At 33.5% G+C, this 19,196-nt stretch overlaps 1 protein-coding gene across 1 annotated transcript in view; it reads left to right on the forward strand.

The window, feature by feature from the left end:
* Positions 1-667: 667 nt before the first annotated feature.
* Positions 668-19,196, forward strand: part of pign (phosphatidylinositol glycan anchor biosynthesis, class N) — a 20,541-nt gene continuing 2,012 nt past the window's right edge. The window contains 22 exon segments of the mRNA XM_073830925.1: positions 668-915; positions 1,095-1,338; positions 2,512-2,633; positions 2,733-2,831; positions 2,912-3,018; positions 6,486-6,610; positions 6,872-7,002; positions 7,614-7,730; positions 7,833-7,873; positions 7,956-8,015; positions 8,114-8,206; positions 8,287-8,342; positions 9,028-9,106; positions 9,195-9,377; positions 9,972-10,111; positions 11,736-11,835; positions 11,983-12,075; positions 12,156-12,247; positions 12,411-12,516; positions 14,982-15,090; positions 15,468-15,570; positions 16,735-16,837. Coding sequence (XP_073687026.1) covers positions 1,112-1,338; positions 2,512-2,633; positions 2,733-2,831; positions 2,912-3,018; positions 6,486-6,610; positions 6,872-7,002; positions 7,614-7,730; positions 7,833-7,873; positions 7,956-8,015; positions 8,114-8,206; positions 8,287-8,342; positions 9,028-9,106; positions 9,195-9,377; positions 9,972-10,111; positions 11,736-11,835; positions 11,983-12,075; positions 12,156-12,247; positions 12,411-12,516; positions 14,982-15,090; positions 15,468-15,570; positions 16,735-16,837 — 2,286 coding nt within the window. The 5' untranslated portion in view covers positions 668-915; positions 1,095-1,111.

Here is a 19,196-nt window from a genome sequence, read left to right on the forward strand (position 1 = left end):
TTGCAAATGTGAAGGGGAAAGGCCAGAATGAATGTTTCATTATGTCATATCAAAATTAAAAATTCAGTTAGGACTTTTTAATTGTATGCTCCTGTAAAAATATGGAGACATAACCTAGTGTTTTTACACTACAAAAATTTTTGAACTGTAATATTTTAATGTTTCTTTTTTTTTTAAGAAGTCTCTTATGCTCACCAAGCCTGCATTTATTTGATCCAAAATACAGTAAAAGCAGTAATATTGTGAAATTTTTTTACTATTTAAAATAACTGCTTTCTATTTGAACATATTTTAAAACATTTTTTTTCCCTGTGATCAAAGCTAAATCAAATAGGAACAGCTATTTTAAATAGTAAAAATATTTCAAAATTGTACCATTTTTCTGTACTTTGGATCAAATGAATACAGACTTGGTGAGCAGAAAACATTAAAAATCTTACTGTTCAAAAACTTTTGACTGGTAGAATATGTGGCTTATTACACAAAAAGGTATAATCATATTTTTATTTAATTTCATAGTCGTAAAATCACTAACATTATTGATTTTCTATCATTTCAAAAACACAGAGGTATATGTTTTCCTGAAGAAAAAACGCACAAGGCGTAAACTACAGTTCCCAAAATGCATTGCGCGATTTCCAGTTCAAAGGTTACCAATACACGGAAGTGAAGAAAAGTTCTTAGTTAATCTACTTAGAAACAATTTGGTTTAGTAGGTCAATTTGGTTTAAAAGCCACTTGTTCGCTAGACATATAACAGTACGCTAAAACAGATTAAAAGCCTGTGTGAATGACGCGTTTTGTTTAGAGGCTGTGTTCACGGTCATTCATGCTTTGCCGGTTGATTTAATTGACAGTACTGATGGACTGATTCAGATTTATCCACCTTCATTTCAATCTGAAATTAGCAAAAAGGTAACATTTTATTTTCAATTACTCATATGTGCAAATATTACTTCTGAGATGTCCATACATGTATAGTCATGTTAATATGTAAAATGTCAAAACTCAAAAGATCTAAAAACAACTGAATGCATTTCAAATGTCCAGCTTTTTTCTTGTTGTTCTTTGATTTTTCTAAATCACTGCCACAGGTCTGACAGCAGACAAGATGAAGATGATGACATTCTTCATCGTGGGACTCATTGTCCATGTAGTCTTCTTTTTCTCAATATTTGACATCTATTTCACGTCCCCTCTTGTGCATGGAATGACACCACAGCATGTCCCCCTGGCCCCTCCGGCCAAGCGCCTGGTGCTCTTTGTGGCAGATGGTCTGAGAGCCGACAGCCTCTTTAAGCCTGACGACAATGGGATGGTCAGGGCTCCTTACCTAAGGTGATGAACATGGAATCTTGTCTTGCGTGTGCTTGTCCTGTTTACGAATGTGGTCCAGAAAAGTAGACTTTAGTGTTGTTAGATGCTTCACATAAAATGCATTCATAGAGATATACACTACTAACCAAAAGATTTTTAATGTTTTTTAAAGAAGTCATGTCTGCTCAGCAATCCTGCATTTATTTGATCCAAAGTACAGCAAAAACAGTAAAGAAGAAGAAATATTTTTACTATTTAAAACTCTTTTCTATTTGAATATGTTTTAAAATGTAATTTATTCCAGTGATTTCAAAGCTGAATTTTTAGCATCATTACTCCGGTCACATGATCCTTCAGAAAACAATATTCTGGCTTGCTGCTCAAAAAACATTTATTATTATTAAAAACAGCTGAGTAGAATTTTTTCAAGTTTTTTTGGTAAATAGAAAATAGCATTTATCTGAAATAGAAATCATTTGTAACATTATAAATGTCTTTATTATCACTTTTGATCAATTTAAAGCATCCTTGCTAAATAAAAGTTTTAATTTCTATCATTTCTTATCCAAAAAATAAAATTATACTAACTCCAAGCCTTTAAATGGTATAGTGTATAATGTTACAATAGCTTTTTATTTCAGATAAATGCTGATCTTTGCATCGAAGAATTCTAAAAAAATAAACTCAACTGTTTTAAATATTGATAATGATAATAATAAATGTTTCTTGAACACCAAATCATCATATTAGAATGATCTCTGAAGGATCATGTGTAATGAGTAATGATGCTGAAAATTTAGCTTTGAAATCACAGAAATAAATTTCATTGTAAAATATATTCAAATAGAAAACAGTTATTTTAAATAGTAAAAATATTTCACAATATTACTGCTTTTGCTGTATTTTGGATCAAATAAATGCAGGCTTGGTGAGCAAAAGAGACTTCTTTAAAAACATTAAAAATTTTACCGTTCACAAACTTTTGACTGGTAGTGCGTTAAAACAGATTTATAACTTACAGGGTGTAAACTGCATTTCCCAAAATGCATTATATGCAGATGGAACAAGAAAATTCTTATACTTGTAGCATTGCAATTATTCTTAGCTGTTATGAATGTCTGCTTCTTTATGTCAGTTTTCTTTATAGTGTATAAATACAATTAACTTGTGCTTCTTATTGTTTCCTGTCGTAAGGAGTGTGATTGAAGAGAGTGGCACATGGGGAGTGTCTCACACGCGAGTCCCCACAGAATCACGCCCTGGTCACGTGGCCCTAATAGCGGGCTTTTATGAGGATGTTAGTGCTGTTGCCAAGGGTAAGCATCAGTCACACGTGTTTCTGTATAACCTATATGTGTGCAAATTTATATTTATATATTTAAAAAATAATATATCTCACATTTCTGTGCTTACAGGCTGGAAGGAGAATCCAGTGGAATTTGATTCTGTTTTTAATGAGAGCAGACATACCTGGTGTTGGGGAAGCCCTGACATCTTACCAATGTTTGCTAAAGGTATAACCACACACCTGTGAATAGAACTATGAGTGTACAGTGACCATATTTGGTAGCTTTACTAGCATGTGTTTTTGTAGGAGCCACTGGAGACCATGTGTACACTCACACTTACCCTCCAGAGCGGGAGGACTTCGCCTCCACTGATGCATCCAGACTTGATACATGGGTGTTTGATGAAGTTAAGGTAGGATACTTTTATGTAGGGGCTTAAAAAACAAACATCTCATAACAAAACATCCCATGTTTCGGTTGTGACCGCACATTTTCGGTAGTGACAGTAATGTTTTGGTAGCGACCACATCACATTACAGAATGTTAACTCACATTTCAATAGATAATAAAATGATCTTAGTTAGGGATGCACCGATATGAATCGGCCGATCACTTGCGCGTTTTGTCAGTAAAGCCGGTTCTGTAATCAGCGGTAAATGCCATCAGGTGCGTGATTTCACGTTGAGCCGTATATACTACACACAGCCGTTGTTCACTGACGAGCTGCGCACATTCACACTGATAATGAACATTGATTTGCGCAGCTCGTCGGTAAACAACGGCTGTGTGTAGTATATACGGCTCAACGTGAAATCACGCACCTGATGGCATTTACCGCTGATTACAGAACCGGCTTTACTGACAAAACGCGCAAGCATGATCGGCCGATTCATATCGGTGCATCCCTAATCTTAGTAAATGTCTTAAGATTTGAAAAAGGGCTGGACCAGAATATTCGATTATTCGAATATTCGTTCGGTGGGTTGGTATTCGATTTTAAATTTTGAGATTCAAATATTCTTTTTTTTTGATACACCTTGCATCCCCCGCGAAATGGAGATGAATGAAGAAGATCAGACTGCTGCGCCACTAACACAGAGACAGCAAAAAATAAATAAATAAATAAAGGAGAGAGAGAGATTGAGCAATATTTGAGAGACACTATAAAGTACAGTCAGGCCCACTTGAATGGTGGAAGCAAAACTAGGGCTGTTACTGTCGCAATGACAACCGCGCCTCCACATTTAAATGCACGCAGTAGGCTAAAGCTGACCGCAAAGCCCCAGCAAAAATAATTACCATGAATGTGTCGGGGGAAAAAGTAAGGAGATATTCGAATTAATTATTAATAAACTAGCATTTGACAAAGATGAAGTTGACGGTCCTGACTTGACATTTGCTCATTGGACGCACCTTTATCAAAGTCAAAGTCAACTTTATTGTCAATTCTGCTATATGTACCGGACATACAGAGAGTTTAAATTGCGTTACTCTCAGACCCTAGGTGCATACACGTAACATTAAATACAAAAAGGTAGAAATACAAATAAATACAATTATACATATAATATATATTTAAAAAAAAAAACAATATACAAGTAAGGGCACATGGCACAGTGCAAAACCGGACAGAGTAGTGCAAATGCAAAAAGAATAAGGTACAAAAGGAGCTTATAAGTGTATTTATAAATGCATATTTATGGATTAGGCCTATAGCTAATGAAAGAGTTTTGTAATTCTTTTTTTACAGTTCCGGATGATATATTAGTCTTACCTTTATGAGCAAAAATGAAGTTTCACATCGCACCGGTGCCTTCATGTCCTGCAAAGCGCACTTCAGCTTTACTCTCCGCACAAACGATTGGATATGAGCCTAATAGCACACATTTATCTAGGTTAAACGTTTCAACTAATATTGTGATATGTTTTAAGTTTTTTATATCTATGGATTTTAATTTAAATCGTGATGACTTGAGAGGGCTAAATTGATCTGTCTGCCGCTTGCCGCTTGGTCTTTACTTTAAAAAACAAAAACTGGAATTTAACAAACAAAAAGTGTTCCAAATATATCTCTAAATTAACTTCATAAACTAAAGAAACGAAAATAAGTGTAATCACTTTGCTATTAAAAACAGCAGCTGTGCAATGGGGAAGAGAAAGAGAAAAAAGACCGGTTCCAGTCGGACTCGGGCCAGTAATTCTGATGTGCTGTCGGACAAGGTCCGGGCGAGGTTTTAGGAATTTTTGCAACAAATATGTGACCCTGGACCACAAAACCAGTCTTAAGTCGCTGGGGTATATTTGTAGCAATAGCCAAAAATACATTGCATGGGTCAAAATTATTGATTTTTCTTTTATGCCAAAAATCATTAGGAAATTAAGTAAAGATCATGTTCCATGAAGATTTTTTTTGTAAAATTCCTACTGTAAATGTATAAAAATGTAATTTTTGATTAGTAATAAGCATTGTTAAGAACCTAATTTGGACAACTTTAAAGGTGATTTTCTCAGTATTTTGATTTTTTTGCACCCTCAGATTCTAGATTTTCAAATAGATGTATCTCGGTCAAATATTGTCCTATCCTAACAAACTATGCATCAATAGAAAGCTTATTTATTGAGCTTTCATATGATGTATAAATCTCAGTTTTGTAAAATTTTACCTTATGACTGGTTTTGTGGTCCAGGGTCACATATTTGTTTAATAGCCTATTTAACATTATTATTTAGGCTAGTTTCATATTTAAATGTATTATTTATTTGATTTATTTTAGCGTTTTGTAGGCTGCTTGTTCACTGACGGAAGTGCTCAAATAAACACGCACGTTTGTTAATAATGTTTATTTTTAAAAATTTATTTATAAATAATTTAGATACAAATAATTTATTTATATATGCACCGCACCATTTTTTTTTTTCGTTCTTCTTTTATTTAAATAGCCTACCCTTTACGGTGTCATTAATTACTGTGCTGCTAATTTCTGATTTGGGAGTGATTTGTTTGTTAAAAAATGTTAGGCTACCTTATTAAAAGTATTGCTCTTAACAGACCTGTGTGTTTTGTATTACTAGCGCAATGTCCGTTCTCGAAGCATGTAAGCTCTGCCTGCTTGAGGCGCACCGCTTCCAACGTGCAATGTTCTATTACAATTTATTAATTCTGAACGTTCCTTTCATGTGTCCATATTGCACCAAAATGCAACACTGCACTCCCTTGGGTCCACAGCAAAAATCGTTTGGATGAACTGTTCTCGACATAATAAAAATGCAAACAGAAAGACATACAGAGATTCATGCCTTTATTAGAGAGAAGAATATGTTCAGCCCCTCCCACCGAAGCTTCGAATATTCGGTGTTGATTACTACCGAAGCTTCGAAGCTCAAAAAATGGTATTCGGACCAGCCCTAATTTGAATACTAAAATGCTTTTTAAATGTGTTTTTTGGTTGTGGGACAGCAGTTCCGTAGAATGGCCTATATTAAGTAAAAAAAAAAAAAAAAAAGTAAAATGTCATTTGTTGCATTTTCAGCAGCCATTACTCAAGTCTTCAGTGTCACATTTTTTCAAAGTTGTGGACAGCTGTGCTGCTCAATATTTTTTGTGGAGACATTGAAACTTTTTCTTAAGATTCTTTGATGAATAAAAAAAGTAAAAAAAAAAAAACAGTATTTATTTGAAATAGAAATCTTTTGTAACATTATATATGTCTTTACACTCAATTTTAATCTTTTTAATGCGTCATTATTTTAAAAAAGTGTTACTTTATTTTAAAAAATGAATAAATGTTATAAGGTCTGAAACCCTGAAATGATCTTGTAATAAATAATTAGAGAAAATGATTGAACAGCCTAAGTTATTTTTTTGTTTTCTTAATTAAGGATTTTCTCAATGTTGCCAAAAGCAACGAAACTCTACTGAATATGTTACATGAAGAACAGAATGTGTTTTTCCTTCATCTTTTGGGGATAGACACCAATGGCCATGCACACCGGCCCATGTCAAAGTAAGTAAAAAAACATTTAATCACATTACATATTGTAATGTCATTAACACCTTCATTTTATCTTTTTATTTTACTGTTTTATCTAAAGCCACTTTGAAGTAATGTTTGTTACTTTGCAGTATCATGTGTTGAAATTTTTATTTTTATACAGAAATGCATATATTCAGAACACCTTGAAATAAGAAAAAACCACTAGGTGGAGCTACTACCATTGTCAGATTCTCAAATGTAATGTTTTCTGTGGGATTTCTGCACCTACAGGGAATATCTAGAGAACATTGACCTGGTTGATGCAGGTGTCGCTGAAATTGTCAGTGTGATGGACGACTTTTATGGGCATGATGGAAAAACTGCTTATGTTTTTACGTCTGACCATGGCATGACAAATTGGGGTAAAACATCTCTCTGACCTAGTCTTTGTAACTTTAAAACTTTAGACACCTGTGACAGGAAACTTTGTTTAAAAAGGTTAATAAATCTCTCCGAATGAAGTCAATCTTTCAGGACTAAAATAACATTCACCTGATTTATATTACGGTTCAAGATCAAATAAATGCATGTTATTTTGTATTTAGTACTGACCTGAATAAGATATAATTTTCCCTTCTGGAGCATCAGTGAGTGTTTGAACCTTCTGTAATAATTGCATATGAGTCTCTAAGTGTGAAAAGAATCACTAAACAAAAAAAAAAAAAAACACAGCTGTCGATAATTCAGGTAACAACACAGTATTAACAATAAAGTGTATGTAAACTTTTGAACAGGGTCATTTTTATAAATTCAGCTATTATTTTCTCTTGTGGACTATATATAAATGTATTTTATGTGAAATATCTTATTCAGGTCAGTAATAAATAAAAAAATAAGATGCATTTTGTATGATCCCTCTTTTTTTGGTCAAATAATTACCATTTTGCAGATTCTTCAAGGTGTATGTACATTTTTGACCTCAACTGTAAATCTGTTCAATGCAGTATACAAGTACAATGTATATGTTTTATAGGATCTCACGGTGCAGGGCACCCATCAGAGACGCTGACCCCACTGATAGCATGGGGTGCTGGGCTTCAGACAGCACAGCGGGAGAGCTCTCACAAATACGATGATAATTATTTAAAAGGTTTGTTTAATGTCCCTTAGTGGTCTAACATCAGTTCATCTCCATATTCAAACATCATGGAATTGACCTTGTCTATATTTCTTCTTGTCTTATATATTTCAGAATGGAGGCTGGAAACATCCAGAAGAGTGGATGTCAATCAGGTTAAATTTTTTTGTCTCGTTTACTTAAGAAATGTCTATAAACGACAGGAGCGCAGCTGATTGATGTTTTTTGCTATTGCAGGCTGATATTGCTCCACTAATGTCATCTCTTATAGGAGTTCCCTTTCCGTTGAACTCTGTGGTGAGCATGATTTTCAAAGCTTTCAGATCACAAGTTTATATCACACAGTAGTATACTTCTATGTTATATTATTTTCTAATACATTTTTGGCATTACAGGGTGTCTTACCACTGAATTACCTGAATAACAGCCAGCACTTTAAGGCTGAGAGCATATATGCAAATGCAGTTCAGATCTTGGAGCAGTTCAGGGTAAAGAATAATACATTTTAGTCCATTTTGTCAGTTTGAATAAGAAATAATCAGCAATCTTGTGTTTATTAAATCAACAGGTGAAAATGGCACAGAAGAAAGAAACAACATTGTCCTTTCTGTTTACACCCTACCTGTGAGTAAAAGTCGATGCTTAAAGGGATAGTTCACCCAAAAATGAAAATAGGATGTTTATCTGCTTACCCCCAGGGCAACCAAGATGTAGGTGACTTTGTTTCTTCAGTAGAACACAAACAAAGATTTTTAACTCAAACGTTGCAGTCTGTCAGTCATATAATGGCAGTCAATGGGAACCAAATCTTTGAGAGTAAAAAAAACATATACAGACAAAACCAAATTAAACCCTGCGGCTCGTGACGATACATTGAGGTGTTAAGACACAAAATGATCGGTCTGTGCAAGAAACTGAACAGTATTTATATCATTATTTAGCTCTGATTCACTGCAAAGATTTGGTTTCCATTGACTGCCATTATATGACTGACAGACTGCAAGGGTTTGAGTTAACAATCTTCGTTTGTGTTCTACTGAAAAAAAAAGTCACCTACATCTTGGATGCCCTGGGGGTAAGCAGATAAACATCCAATTTTCATTTTTGGGTGAAATATCCCTTTAAAGGGATAATTCACCTGAAATTAAACAAAGTCATCATTTGCTCACTCTTATGTCTTTTCAAACCTATATTTGCTTACTCTTCTGTCTTTTTAAACTTTCTTCCTTGGAGCATAAACAAAGATTTTTTGAATTTCATTTGGTATATGGTATATGTTCAGTTGTGAGATTGTCCTTTTTACTTCTAGGCCTCTGACTGACTCTAAACAGATGGATTTTGTCCGTAATGCAAGGAGTTTGATCCAAAAAGGACAGTTTGATGAAGCAGTGAGTGTTGACTGTTTGTTGTCATGTTCAAACTGACTTGATTATGTTTATCTTGTCTTGCTGTATCTTCTTTTGTCTTTTTTTCCAGATGCGTTTTTGTAAAGATCTGATAGTCCAGGCCATGCAGGGCCTGTCATATTATCACACATATGACCGGCTTTTTCTTGGCAGCAGTGTGGTTCTGGGTTTTATTGGTTGGACCTGTTATGTGGTTTTGTTCATCCTGAAGACGCACGCTAGCTTACGCAAACCTCCAACTAACACGCACATGGTAAGCGAGGGATGTTGTTGTCCAGTGTGCAGCATGTTTGTAGGTCATAGTTATTGTAACTAAGGTAAGTGGTTTACTGGTAAAGAACGAAGGTGTTAAAATGTATATCATATCCTGTATATGTTTGTTTCTGTGGTATTTAAGGTAACAGAAAGGAGTTCTGTGTTCTAGGAGTTCTAGTGTTAGAGGATAGTAAGATATATATATATATAATAAATAAATAAAATAAGTAGATATAATAGAAATAGAATAGAGAATGCTAGTGGATGAGGGCCAAGTTTTTATTAAAAAATTAAGAAAACAAATAGATATAAAAAATAGAATATAGAAATAGATAGTATAAGTGTTAGAGGATCAAGTGTTTTATAATTACTAAAAAAGTAAACAAGTAGAAATAATAGAAATAGAATAGAAAGTGTTTATAATAAATAAGAAAACCAGTATATATAATAGAAGTAGAATATGAAGTATTAGTGTTAGAGGATCAAGTGGTCATGATCATTGTCACTAATATTGAGGTTAGTGGTTCACTGGTAAAGAATAAAGGTGTTAAAATATATATCATATCCTGTATTTGTTTCTGTGGTATTTAAGGTTACAGAAAGGAGTCTGGGTCAGATCTTTCTGTGTATAGGTCTGTTTGTGGCCCTGTTCTTGATGGTCCAGTCCAGTCCTTGGACTTACTATATCTACTGCTTGCTCCCTGTGCCTGTGTGGTTCTCCGTCATGAGGGAGTAAGTTACTTATCCCTGTTTTTATTACAATATTTTTTGTTTTGACATGTCATGCTTTGACATGAAAAGAATAAAAAGTAGATAGAAAAGAAATAAAGTAGGTGGCACTAATATTTGATGGTCAATTTATTATTTTATAATTATTCAAAAGAAAACAAGTAGTTGGAATAGAAAAAGAATGGAGAATGTCAGTGTTAGAGGATCAATATAAATAAAAAAGAAAATAAGTAGATATTATAGATATAGAATAGTAAATGCTAGTGTTAAAGGGACACTTTTTTATAATAAATAAAAAGAAAACAAGTAGATAGAATATAAATAGAATAGAGAGTGCTAGTGTTAGAGGGTCAAGTGTTTTATAATAAATAAATAAAAATAAGAAGATATAATAGAAATATAATAGTGTGTTAGTGTTAGAGGATACATTTTTATAATAAACAAAAATAAAACAAGTCGATATAATAGAAATCGAATAGAGAATACTAGTGTAGGAGGGCCAAGTTTTTATAAAAAGAAACTGAAGAAAACAAGTAAATATAATAGAAATAGAATAGAGAGTGCTAGTGGGTCAAGTTTTTATGATAAAAAAAATATGTAGATATAATAGAAATAGAATAGAAAGTGCTAGTGTTAGAGGGTCAAGTTTTTTTAAAATGATAAATAAAAATAAAATAAGCAGATAGAATAGAAATAGAATAGAGAGTGCTAGTGTTAGAGGGTCAAGTTTTTATAATATATATAAAAATAAAATAAGCAGATAGAATAGAAATAGTATAGAGAGTGCTAGTATTAGAGGGTCAAGTTTTGTAATAAATAAAAATAAAATAAGCAGATAGAATAGAAATAGTATAGAGAGTGCTAGTATTAGAGGGTCAAGTTTTTTGTAATAAATAAAAAGAAAACAAGCAGATAGAATAGAAATAGGATAGAGAGTGCTAGTATTAGAGGGTGAAGTTTTGTAATAAATTAAAAGAAAACAAGCAGATAGAATAGAAATAGAATAGAGAGTGCTAGTGTTAGAGGGTCAAGTTTTTATAATATATAAAAATAAAATAAGCAGATAGAATAGAAATAGAATAGAGAGTGCTAGTGTTAGAGGGTCACTTTTTTATAATAAATAAAAACAAAATAAGTAGATTTAATAGAAATGGAATAGAGAGTGCCAGTGTTAGAGGTTATTTTTTTTATAATAAATAAAAGTAAAATAAGTAGATATAATAGACAGAATAGAGTGTGTTAGTGTTAGAGCATCAAGTTTTTTTTGTAATAAATAAAAATAAATAAACAAGTAGATATAATAGGCAGAAAACAGAATGCTAGTGTTAAAGGGTCGTATTTTTATAAATAAAAATAAATAATAGAAATAGAATGGAAAATGCTAGTGTTAGAGGGTCATATTTTTTATAAATATAAAGAAAACAAGTAGCTAGAATAGAGAGTGCTAGTGTTAGAGGGCCAAATGTAGATGGAAGAGATGTGTCTTTAGACATTTCCTGAAGATGTAAACATAATTGAAAGTGAGTTTGTGGATTCACTTGCAGAATGCAAGCTTCTGGAGGGCTTCTAGGTCTGTTTTCCCCCCTTTTTTCATTTTTGGAGTTTGTGTGTTTTCTCTCTACCACAGGTTCGAAACTCTTGCCAGTCTGGTTCGGTCAATTCCCTCATTACCGCTCAGCAAATGCTTTGGCTATTTTTTGCTGGTTATGTTTGGAATTCAATTACTAGTAAGTACTCAAGTAGCTGTATGCTAGACATGTTGAATTTGTTAGCGTGTTTGTCTGTACTTGAGTGTTGGAACTGTTTAGCACTCTAGTAATTAGAAGTGTTAACCATTTCACATCTTCCATTTCCTCTCTGCTGATGTTTTTTAGGTTCTCAGCTTTTTCTATCGGGCCATGTTGACCTTGGGCCTGGTGGTGCTGGCACTGTGGCCTGTGGCTTCTGGCCTTTACACGAAAGCAAAGGTAAGGTCAACTGTTCAAGGCCTGTTCTGATTTGAGGTCTGAAAGAAGTGTTTTTTTAAGACTTGTTTATACTACTGTAGTTCAGGTCATTGAGCTGGATGTTGAGCTGCCTCTTCCTGGCTGTGTTTCCACTGTTGCCTGTGGTGGGACGGGAACCAGACGTCAACTATGTGTGAGCACTCTTTGTTTACTTACTGATGCCAAATCCTGTCATACACAGTAATTTGTATTCATTTTCTTCATTTAAACTGTTAAACACATTCATACTCTATGATTAGTGATGCTGAATAACGTCAGGAAGGTTTATCTTTAAAATGTAATGTGTTTTACTGTAGAATTTGCGCTGGAGTGCTGACCCTCTTCAACTCATCCTCATACCTCTGGTCATCATGGAGACGCTCTTCTCTGATCCGAAGGGATCGTCAGCTGTTCATTTGCCAGGTCATTTGACTCTTTCTTTTTGTTATTTTTCACTCTCCAAGGACATTTTTACCGTAGACATTTAAGGTCAGACTTTTCTCAGCCAAATACCTTTCATGTAAAACACTCCCTGGGAATTGGTTGAAATATAAAATATTTGAACATTTTAACAGTACATCTGCATGTCTATGGTTCATTGATTTCGGTTTATGGTTACATGACATGCAGTTGTAGTAAGGGTTTCAATTTGATTGTTTTTAAGTTATTTATTTATTTTAATAATTCAATGAATTTTTAGCCTGCAGTTCCCTCATGGGCCACCCAGGGGTCTTCAAATTCCAGTTGAGAAACCCTGTGCTCAAAAATATTGATCCAGCTTCCAGTTCTGTAAAGAGTAGATTCAGGCAAGCTAGAGAAATATGTGACCCTGGACCACAAAACCAGTCATAAGGTTAAATTTTACAAAACTGAGATGTATACATCATATGAAAGCACAATAAATACACTTTCTATTGATGCATGGTTTGTTAGGATAGGACAATATTTGGCCGAGATACATCTATTTGAATATCTGAAATCTGAGGGTGCAAAAAAATCAAAATACTGAGAAAATCACCTTTAAAGTTGTCCAAATTAAGTTCTTAACAATGCATATTACTAATCAAAAATTACATTTTGATGTATTTACAGTAGGAATTTTACAAAAAATCTTAATGGAACATGATCTTTACTTAATTTCCTAATGATTTTTGGCATAAAAGAAAAATCAATAATTTTGACCCATACAATGTATTTTTGGCTATTGCTACAAATATACCCCAGCGACTTAAGACTGGTTTTGTGGTCCAGGGTCACATATGGGATGTGACATGAAAATCAGGTTATTAACGCAAATGACTGCTTAAAGGAACTAGGTGCACTAAAGTCAGAGAGAACACAGGGGGCTATACAGTAAATACTATAGGAAGTAATGACCAAGATGCATTTGGGAAATAGATGTCAAAAGAATGTCAAAATAAATGCCATTCAAGTCCTAAAAAGACACAGAAAGTAAAACAAAAGGTCTCCAGTAACATTAGAGGTTCATATGGTCTCCAAATAGTATACACTGCATTTCCTGTTTGAAAATTGCATGAAATCTCTTGCAACAGCAGCAGACATAAAATGCAACATTTTGTCTGCGTTTTGCTAGTAAAACCAAATAGGAAAAATCAAAGCATAAGGTTTTTTTTTTATGTTGTACATAAGATACAGTTGAAGTCAAAAGTTTACATACACCTTGCAGAATCTGCAAAATGTTAATTATTTGACCAAAATAAGAGGGATCATACAAAATGCCTGTTATTTTTTATTTATCACTGACCTGAGCAAGATATTTCACATAAAAGACATTTACATATAGTCCACAAGAGAAAATAATAGTTGAATTTATAAAAATGTCCCCGTTCAAAAGTTTACATACATTGATTCTTAGTGCTGTGTTCTTACCTGAAGCTGTGTTTTTTTTTTTTTTTAGTTTAGTGATAGTTGTTCATGAGTGCTTTGTTTGTCCTGAACAGTTCAATTGTAAGCTGTTCTTCAGAAAAATCCTTCAGGTCCCACAAATTATGTGTTTTTTCATCATTTTTGTGTATTTGAACCCTTTCCAACAATGGCTGTATGATTTTGAGATCCATATTTTCACACTGAGGACAACTGAGGGACTCACATTCAACTATTACAGAAGGTTCCAACACTCACGGATGTTCCAGAAGGTAAATATCTTGTGTAGCTTCTGAAGGGCAGTACTAAATGAAAAAATTGAAAAAAAAGAAAGAAAAATGTACACATCTTCGTTCTTTTCAAAAGTTTTCACCCCCCCCCCCCCAGGCTCCTGATGCATTGTGTTTCCTTCTAAAGCATCGGTGAGCGTTTGAACCTTCTGTAATAGTTGCATATGAGTCCCTCAGTTGTCCTCAGTGTGAAAAGATGGATGTCAAAATCATACAATCATTGTTCGACAGGGTTAAAATACACAAAAATGCTGAAAACCACAGAATTTGTGGGACCTGAAGCATTTTTCTGAAGAACATCAGGCAGTTTAACTGTTCAGGACAAACAAGAGACTCATGAACAACTATCACAAAACAAAAAAACAAAACACAGCTGTGGATCATTCAGGTAACAACACAGTATTAACAATCAAGTGTATGTAAACTTTTGAACCAGGTCATATTTATAAATTCAGCTATTATTTTCTCTTGTGGACTATATTTAAATGTCTTTTATGTGAAATATCTTATTCAGGTCAGTACTAAATAAAAAATTAGATGCATTTTGTATGATCCCTCTTATTTTAATGAAAAAATTAACATTTTGCAGATTCTACAAGATGTATGTAAACTTTTGACTTCAACTGTACATTCCTGTTACTCTATTGTTAAATATTTCAAAATATAATAATTTTAATACATTGTAAATACAACTTATACTTTTGATCTCTCCAGATGTTGCAGGTGGTGCTGTGCGCTTACGCATTGACCAGCACACACTCCAGTCTTCAGCTGAAGCAAGGCTTGCCACTCTTCAACCAGCTTGTTGGCTGGCTCACACTAGGTATGCCGTCTCCATGATGCTCTGTAACAATATAGACTGTATTAAAAGGATAGTTCAACGAAAAATTAAACTTATTTCATTGTTTACTCACCCTCATGTCATTCCAGATCTGTATCTGTACTGAAGGCATTTAGAGGAATGTCTCAATGTTTTGTTTACCATACAGTAAATGTCAAAAGGGTCCAGTGTTGTTTCAGAACCCTAAAATATTTTCACTTGTGCAGAAAAAAGAAAGTCATACATATTTTAAAAGACATGAGGGTGAATAAATGGTGTGATGAACCCATGATGCATGACTTTTAACCAGTAAATTGCACTTCTTCTTTTCTTCCATCCTGTTCATACTTTATCCCCTGTTCTCTCACACTTTTTTTTAGTTTCCTCATTTTTGATACCGCTGTTGAGTTCCACCAGGCTTTTTCACAGACTTCTGAGTATCCTGATGTCCTTAGTTTGTGTCTACCTCCTCCTGAGTACAGGGTAAACTGACCATTGACCATTAATCTATCAATCTAACACCATCTAATCTGCTGTTTTTATGTGTCTGTTCTAAGTTTCACAGTAATTAAGCACATGTTAGATTTAGTCAAATTCTCCTCTTGAGGTTGCCCGTCTAAGGAAATGGAATTCAAAAACAAACCACATAGTGCTTGCAGTAAGCAGTTAAGTTGCAAAAGTTTTCAGTTCAGCTGCTCACTGGTTAAAGACCGTTTTAGTTATACAGACAATAGTCTAATGAATAATTAGTTTAGAATTGGAATTAAATAACACACTACCTTTTAAAGGTTTGGGGCTGGTTATTTTTAAGGAAGTCTTATATGCCCACCAAAGCTGCTTTTATTTGATCAAAAGTGAAGTAAACATTAATAATATGTGACCCTGGACCACAAAACCAGCTGTACGTAGCACAAGTATATTTGTAGCAATAGCCAGCAGTACATTGTATGGGTCAAAATTATCTAATTTTCTTTTATGCCAAAAATCATGTTCCATTAAAATATTTTGTAAATTTTCTACTGTAAATGTATCAATTTGATTTTTGATTAGTAATATGAATTGCTAAGAACTTCATTTGGACAACTTTTAAGGTGATTTTATCAATATATTTATTTCATTTTTTTGCTCCCTCAGATTCCAGATTTTAAAAAAATTGTATTTTGGCATATTCTATCAAACTATGCATCAATGGAAAGCTCATTTATACAGCTTTCAGATTAGGTATAAATGTCAGGTAAATTTATGTTTTGTGGTCCAGGGTCACATATAAAATATTATTACAGTTTAATTTTAGCAGCCATTACTCAAGTCTCCTGATAAGTCTGATTTGGTGCTCAATAAATTTCTTATTATTATCAATCTTAAAAACAGTTGTGCTGCATAATATTTATTGTAGAAACCATGATACAAAAAAGACTGACCTTAAACTTCGGAACTGTAGTGTATATTCTTAAAATATTATTTAAATCACAATGTTTTGATTACTAAATCAAATTAAATGCAAATAACTTTTAAAAATGTTTTTCTATTTTAATTTTGTGTTATTTAATTCTATTTTACTCTGAATTTTATTCTAATTTATTGTAAATTAATATTTTAAAGTGAAAGCCCTTATTCTAATAGCTATTTGGTTTGTAAATTGTGTAGGTATGAGGCTCTTTTCCCTCCCGTGCTGTCATGGCTGATGTTTGCATGGATCAACATTGAGCAGGAAGCCATGAACACACAAGGAAGTCCAAATTGGACTGAGGTACTGTCCCCTCCTTTAATCTTCTTCTTTAGGGGCTTCCCTTCAGCCTCTCTCTCTCTTTTCTATACAGTGGAGAACAACCTATAATGTCCTAAATTTCAAGCTCACTGCTTAGTCCTATTTAAAGTTATCCTAGCAGGAGTAAAAATTAGAGAACTCTTACATATGCCTCCAAGTTACTGGTGTTAATCTGGCACCTGGTACCATGACAAACCCAATTTAACTGGCAGCATTCCTCCAATTTTCACTGAGATTGCAAGATGGCGGGCCACTCTTACTGAAACCCTGCAACAGGAGGTTGTCCAAATCTGTGATTTCTCAAATATTGCAGGATTACAGTGACACTAAATCATTCAAGTCCCCCAAAATTCTGGTCATCCACGTAAGACAAATACATAAGAAGACAGGATAATGCAGAGACTCTAAATGGGGAATTGGTTCAACACTGCAACTGGAAATGCTTGTCAGTTCACCTCTGAACAGGGATAGGATCTGTCTCAGCATGTTTAAGAGAAGTCAGACTGAAAACATAGTCTACAGTGATCAAACCTCTCATCAGCAGAGAGAATCAAAAAGTTAAGATCATCTTTGCTAAGGAGCATGTTGTGTGGAGACAGGACTGGTCCAGAGTTCACTGTAATGATAAGAGCAAGTTTAATTAATTTTGGTCTGATGGGAAACATTTTGTTAGGTGTTAAACTGCAGAAGGACTGAAACTCAAATGTCTAAAGAAGTCAGTGAAAGGTAGGAGGAGGAAGTGCCATGGTTTGTGGGATGCTGCTCTGCAGCATGAGTTGGGTCTCTTGTACAGCTACATGGCAAGGTGAATGCAAATGTTTATCAGAACCCCCTTGAGTAACATGCAGTTCCTTCCCTGCAAGCATCTCACAGTCAGCCTGCAAAATGGTTAAAGCTAAGAACATTGAAATAATGAAATGGCCGGCCCAGAGTGGTTAATGTTCTCTAATTTAGATCATCATGTTTTTCACAAAATGAAGCTTTTCACCTTGGATATTTTGTCCAACATGTTAGTAGAACATTGGTATTCCTATACAGCTAATAATTGTTCAAAATTTGAGCAATGAAGATTAACAATATTTCAGAAAAAAACAAGCATTTATAGATTGTTCTCTAATTTTTATCTCCACTTTATCTACAGTCAAACCAAAAATTATTCAGACACCAGATATCATTTTTTATATTTTGTACTAGTGGGTGCAGGACACTATAGTTCATTTATGTAAGTGAGGATAGCAAAATAAAGTAAACCTGTGCCATATTATACCATAAAATTCTTCATACAGTGGACTACAAGTAAAACTGATACAAAATTGGGACCACAATTTGATTTGACACCTTTCAAAATTATCTGACATTATCAAGATGAATTTGTTCTGACACAGTTTAAATCTTGAGTTCTTGTCATATTGTATTACCATTTTCTATACTATAGCAAATAAACCATGATAATGTGAGAAGTTATGAACGTGTCTGAATAAATTTAGGTTTTTTCTTATGCTCATCCAAATTTCATTTACAAAAAGTAATATTATGAAATATCATTGCAATTCCAAATAAGTTTTTTTAATATAATTTATTTCTGTGATGCAAAGCTGAATTTTCTTCAGCCATTACTCCAGGCTTCAGTGTCACTTGATCCTTCAGAAATCATTCTAATATAATAATTTATCACTTTTATAATCAATGTTGGAAACAGTTGTGGTGCTTAATACTTTTTCAGGATTCTTTGATTAATAAAACGTTAAAAAGAACAGCATTTATTCAAAATAGAAATCTTTTCTAAGAATATAAGTTTTAACTATCACTTTTAATCAATTTAACACATCCTTGCTAATTAAAAGTATTAATTTCTGTCAAATAGAGAAATAAATAAAAAATTCACTAACCCCAAACTTTAAACAAGGTGTTTATTGTTACATTATGTGTTTACTTTAAATAAATGCTGTTCTTTTCAACATTTTATTTATCAAAGAATCCTGAAAAAAAGTATGACAGATGTTTACAACACTCATAATAATATTACAAGGATTTCTGAAGGATCATGTGACATTGAATACTAGAATAATGATGCTGAAAATTCAGCTTTGCATCACAGGAATAAATTATATTTTAAAGTACAGTACAGACCAAAAGTTTGGACACACCTTCTCATTCAAAGAGTTTTCTTTATTTTCATGACAATGAAAATTGTAGATTCACACTGAAGGCATCAAAACTATGAATTAACACATGTGGAATTATATTTAATTCTATAAAATATTTAATTCTATATATACACTATATATACTTCTGCACAACACAACTGATGGTCCCAACCCCATTTATAAGGCAAGAAATC

Source organism: Garra rufa, chromosome 24 (assembly GCF_049309525.1).
Source record: "Garra rufa chromosome 24, GarRuf1.0, whole genome shotgun sequence".
NCBI classification, from domain to species: domain Eukaryota; kingdom Metazoa; phylum Chordata; class Actinopteri; order Cypriniformes; family Cyprinidae; genus Garra; species Garra rufa.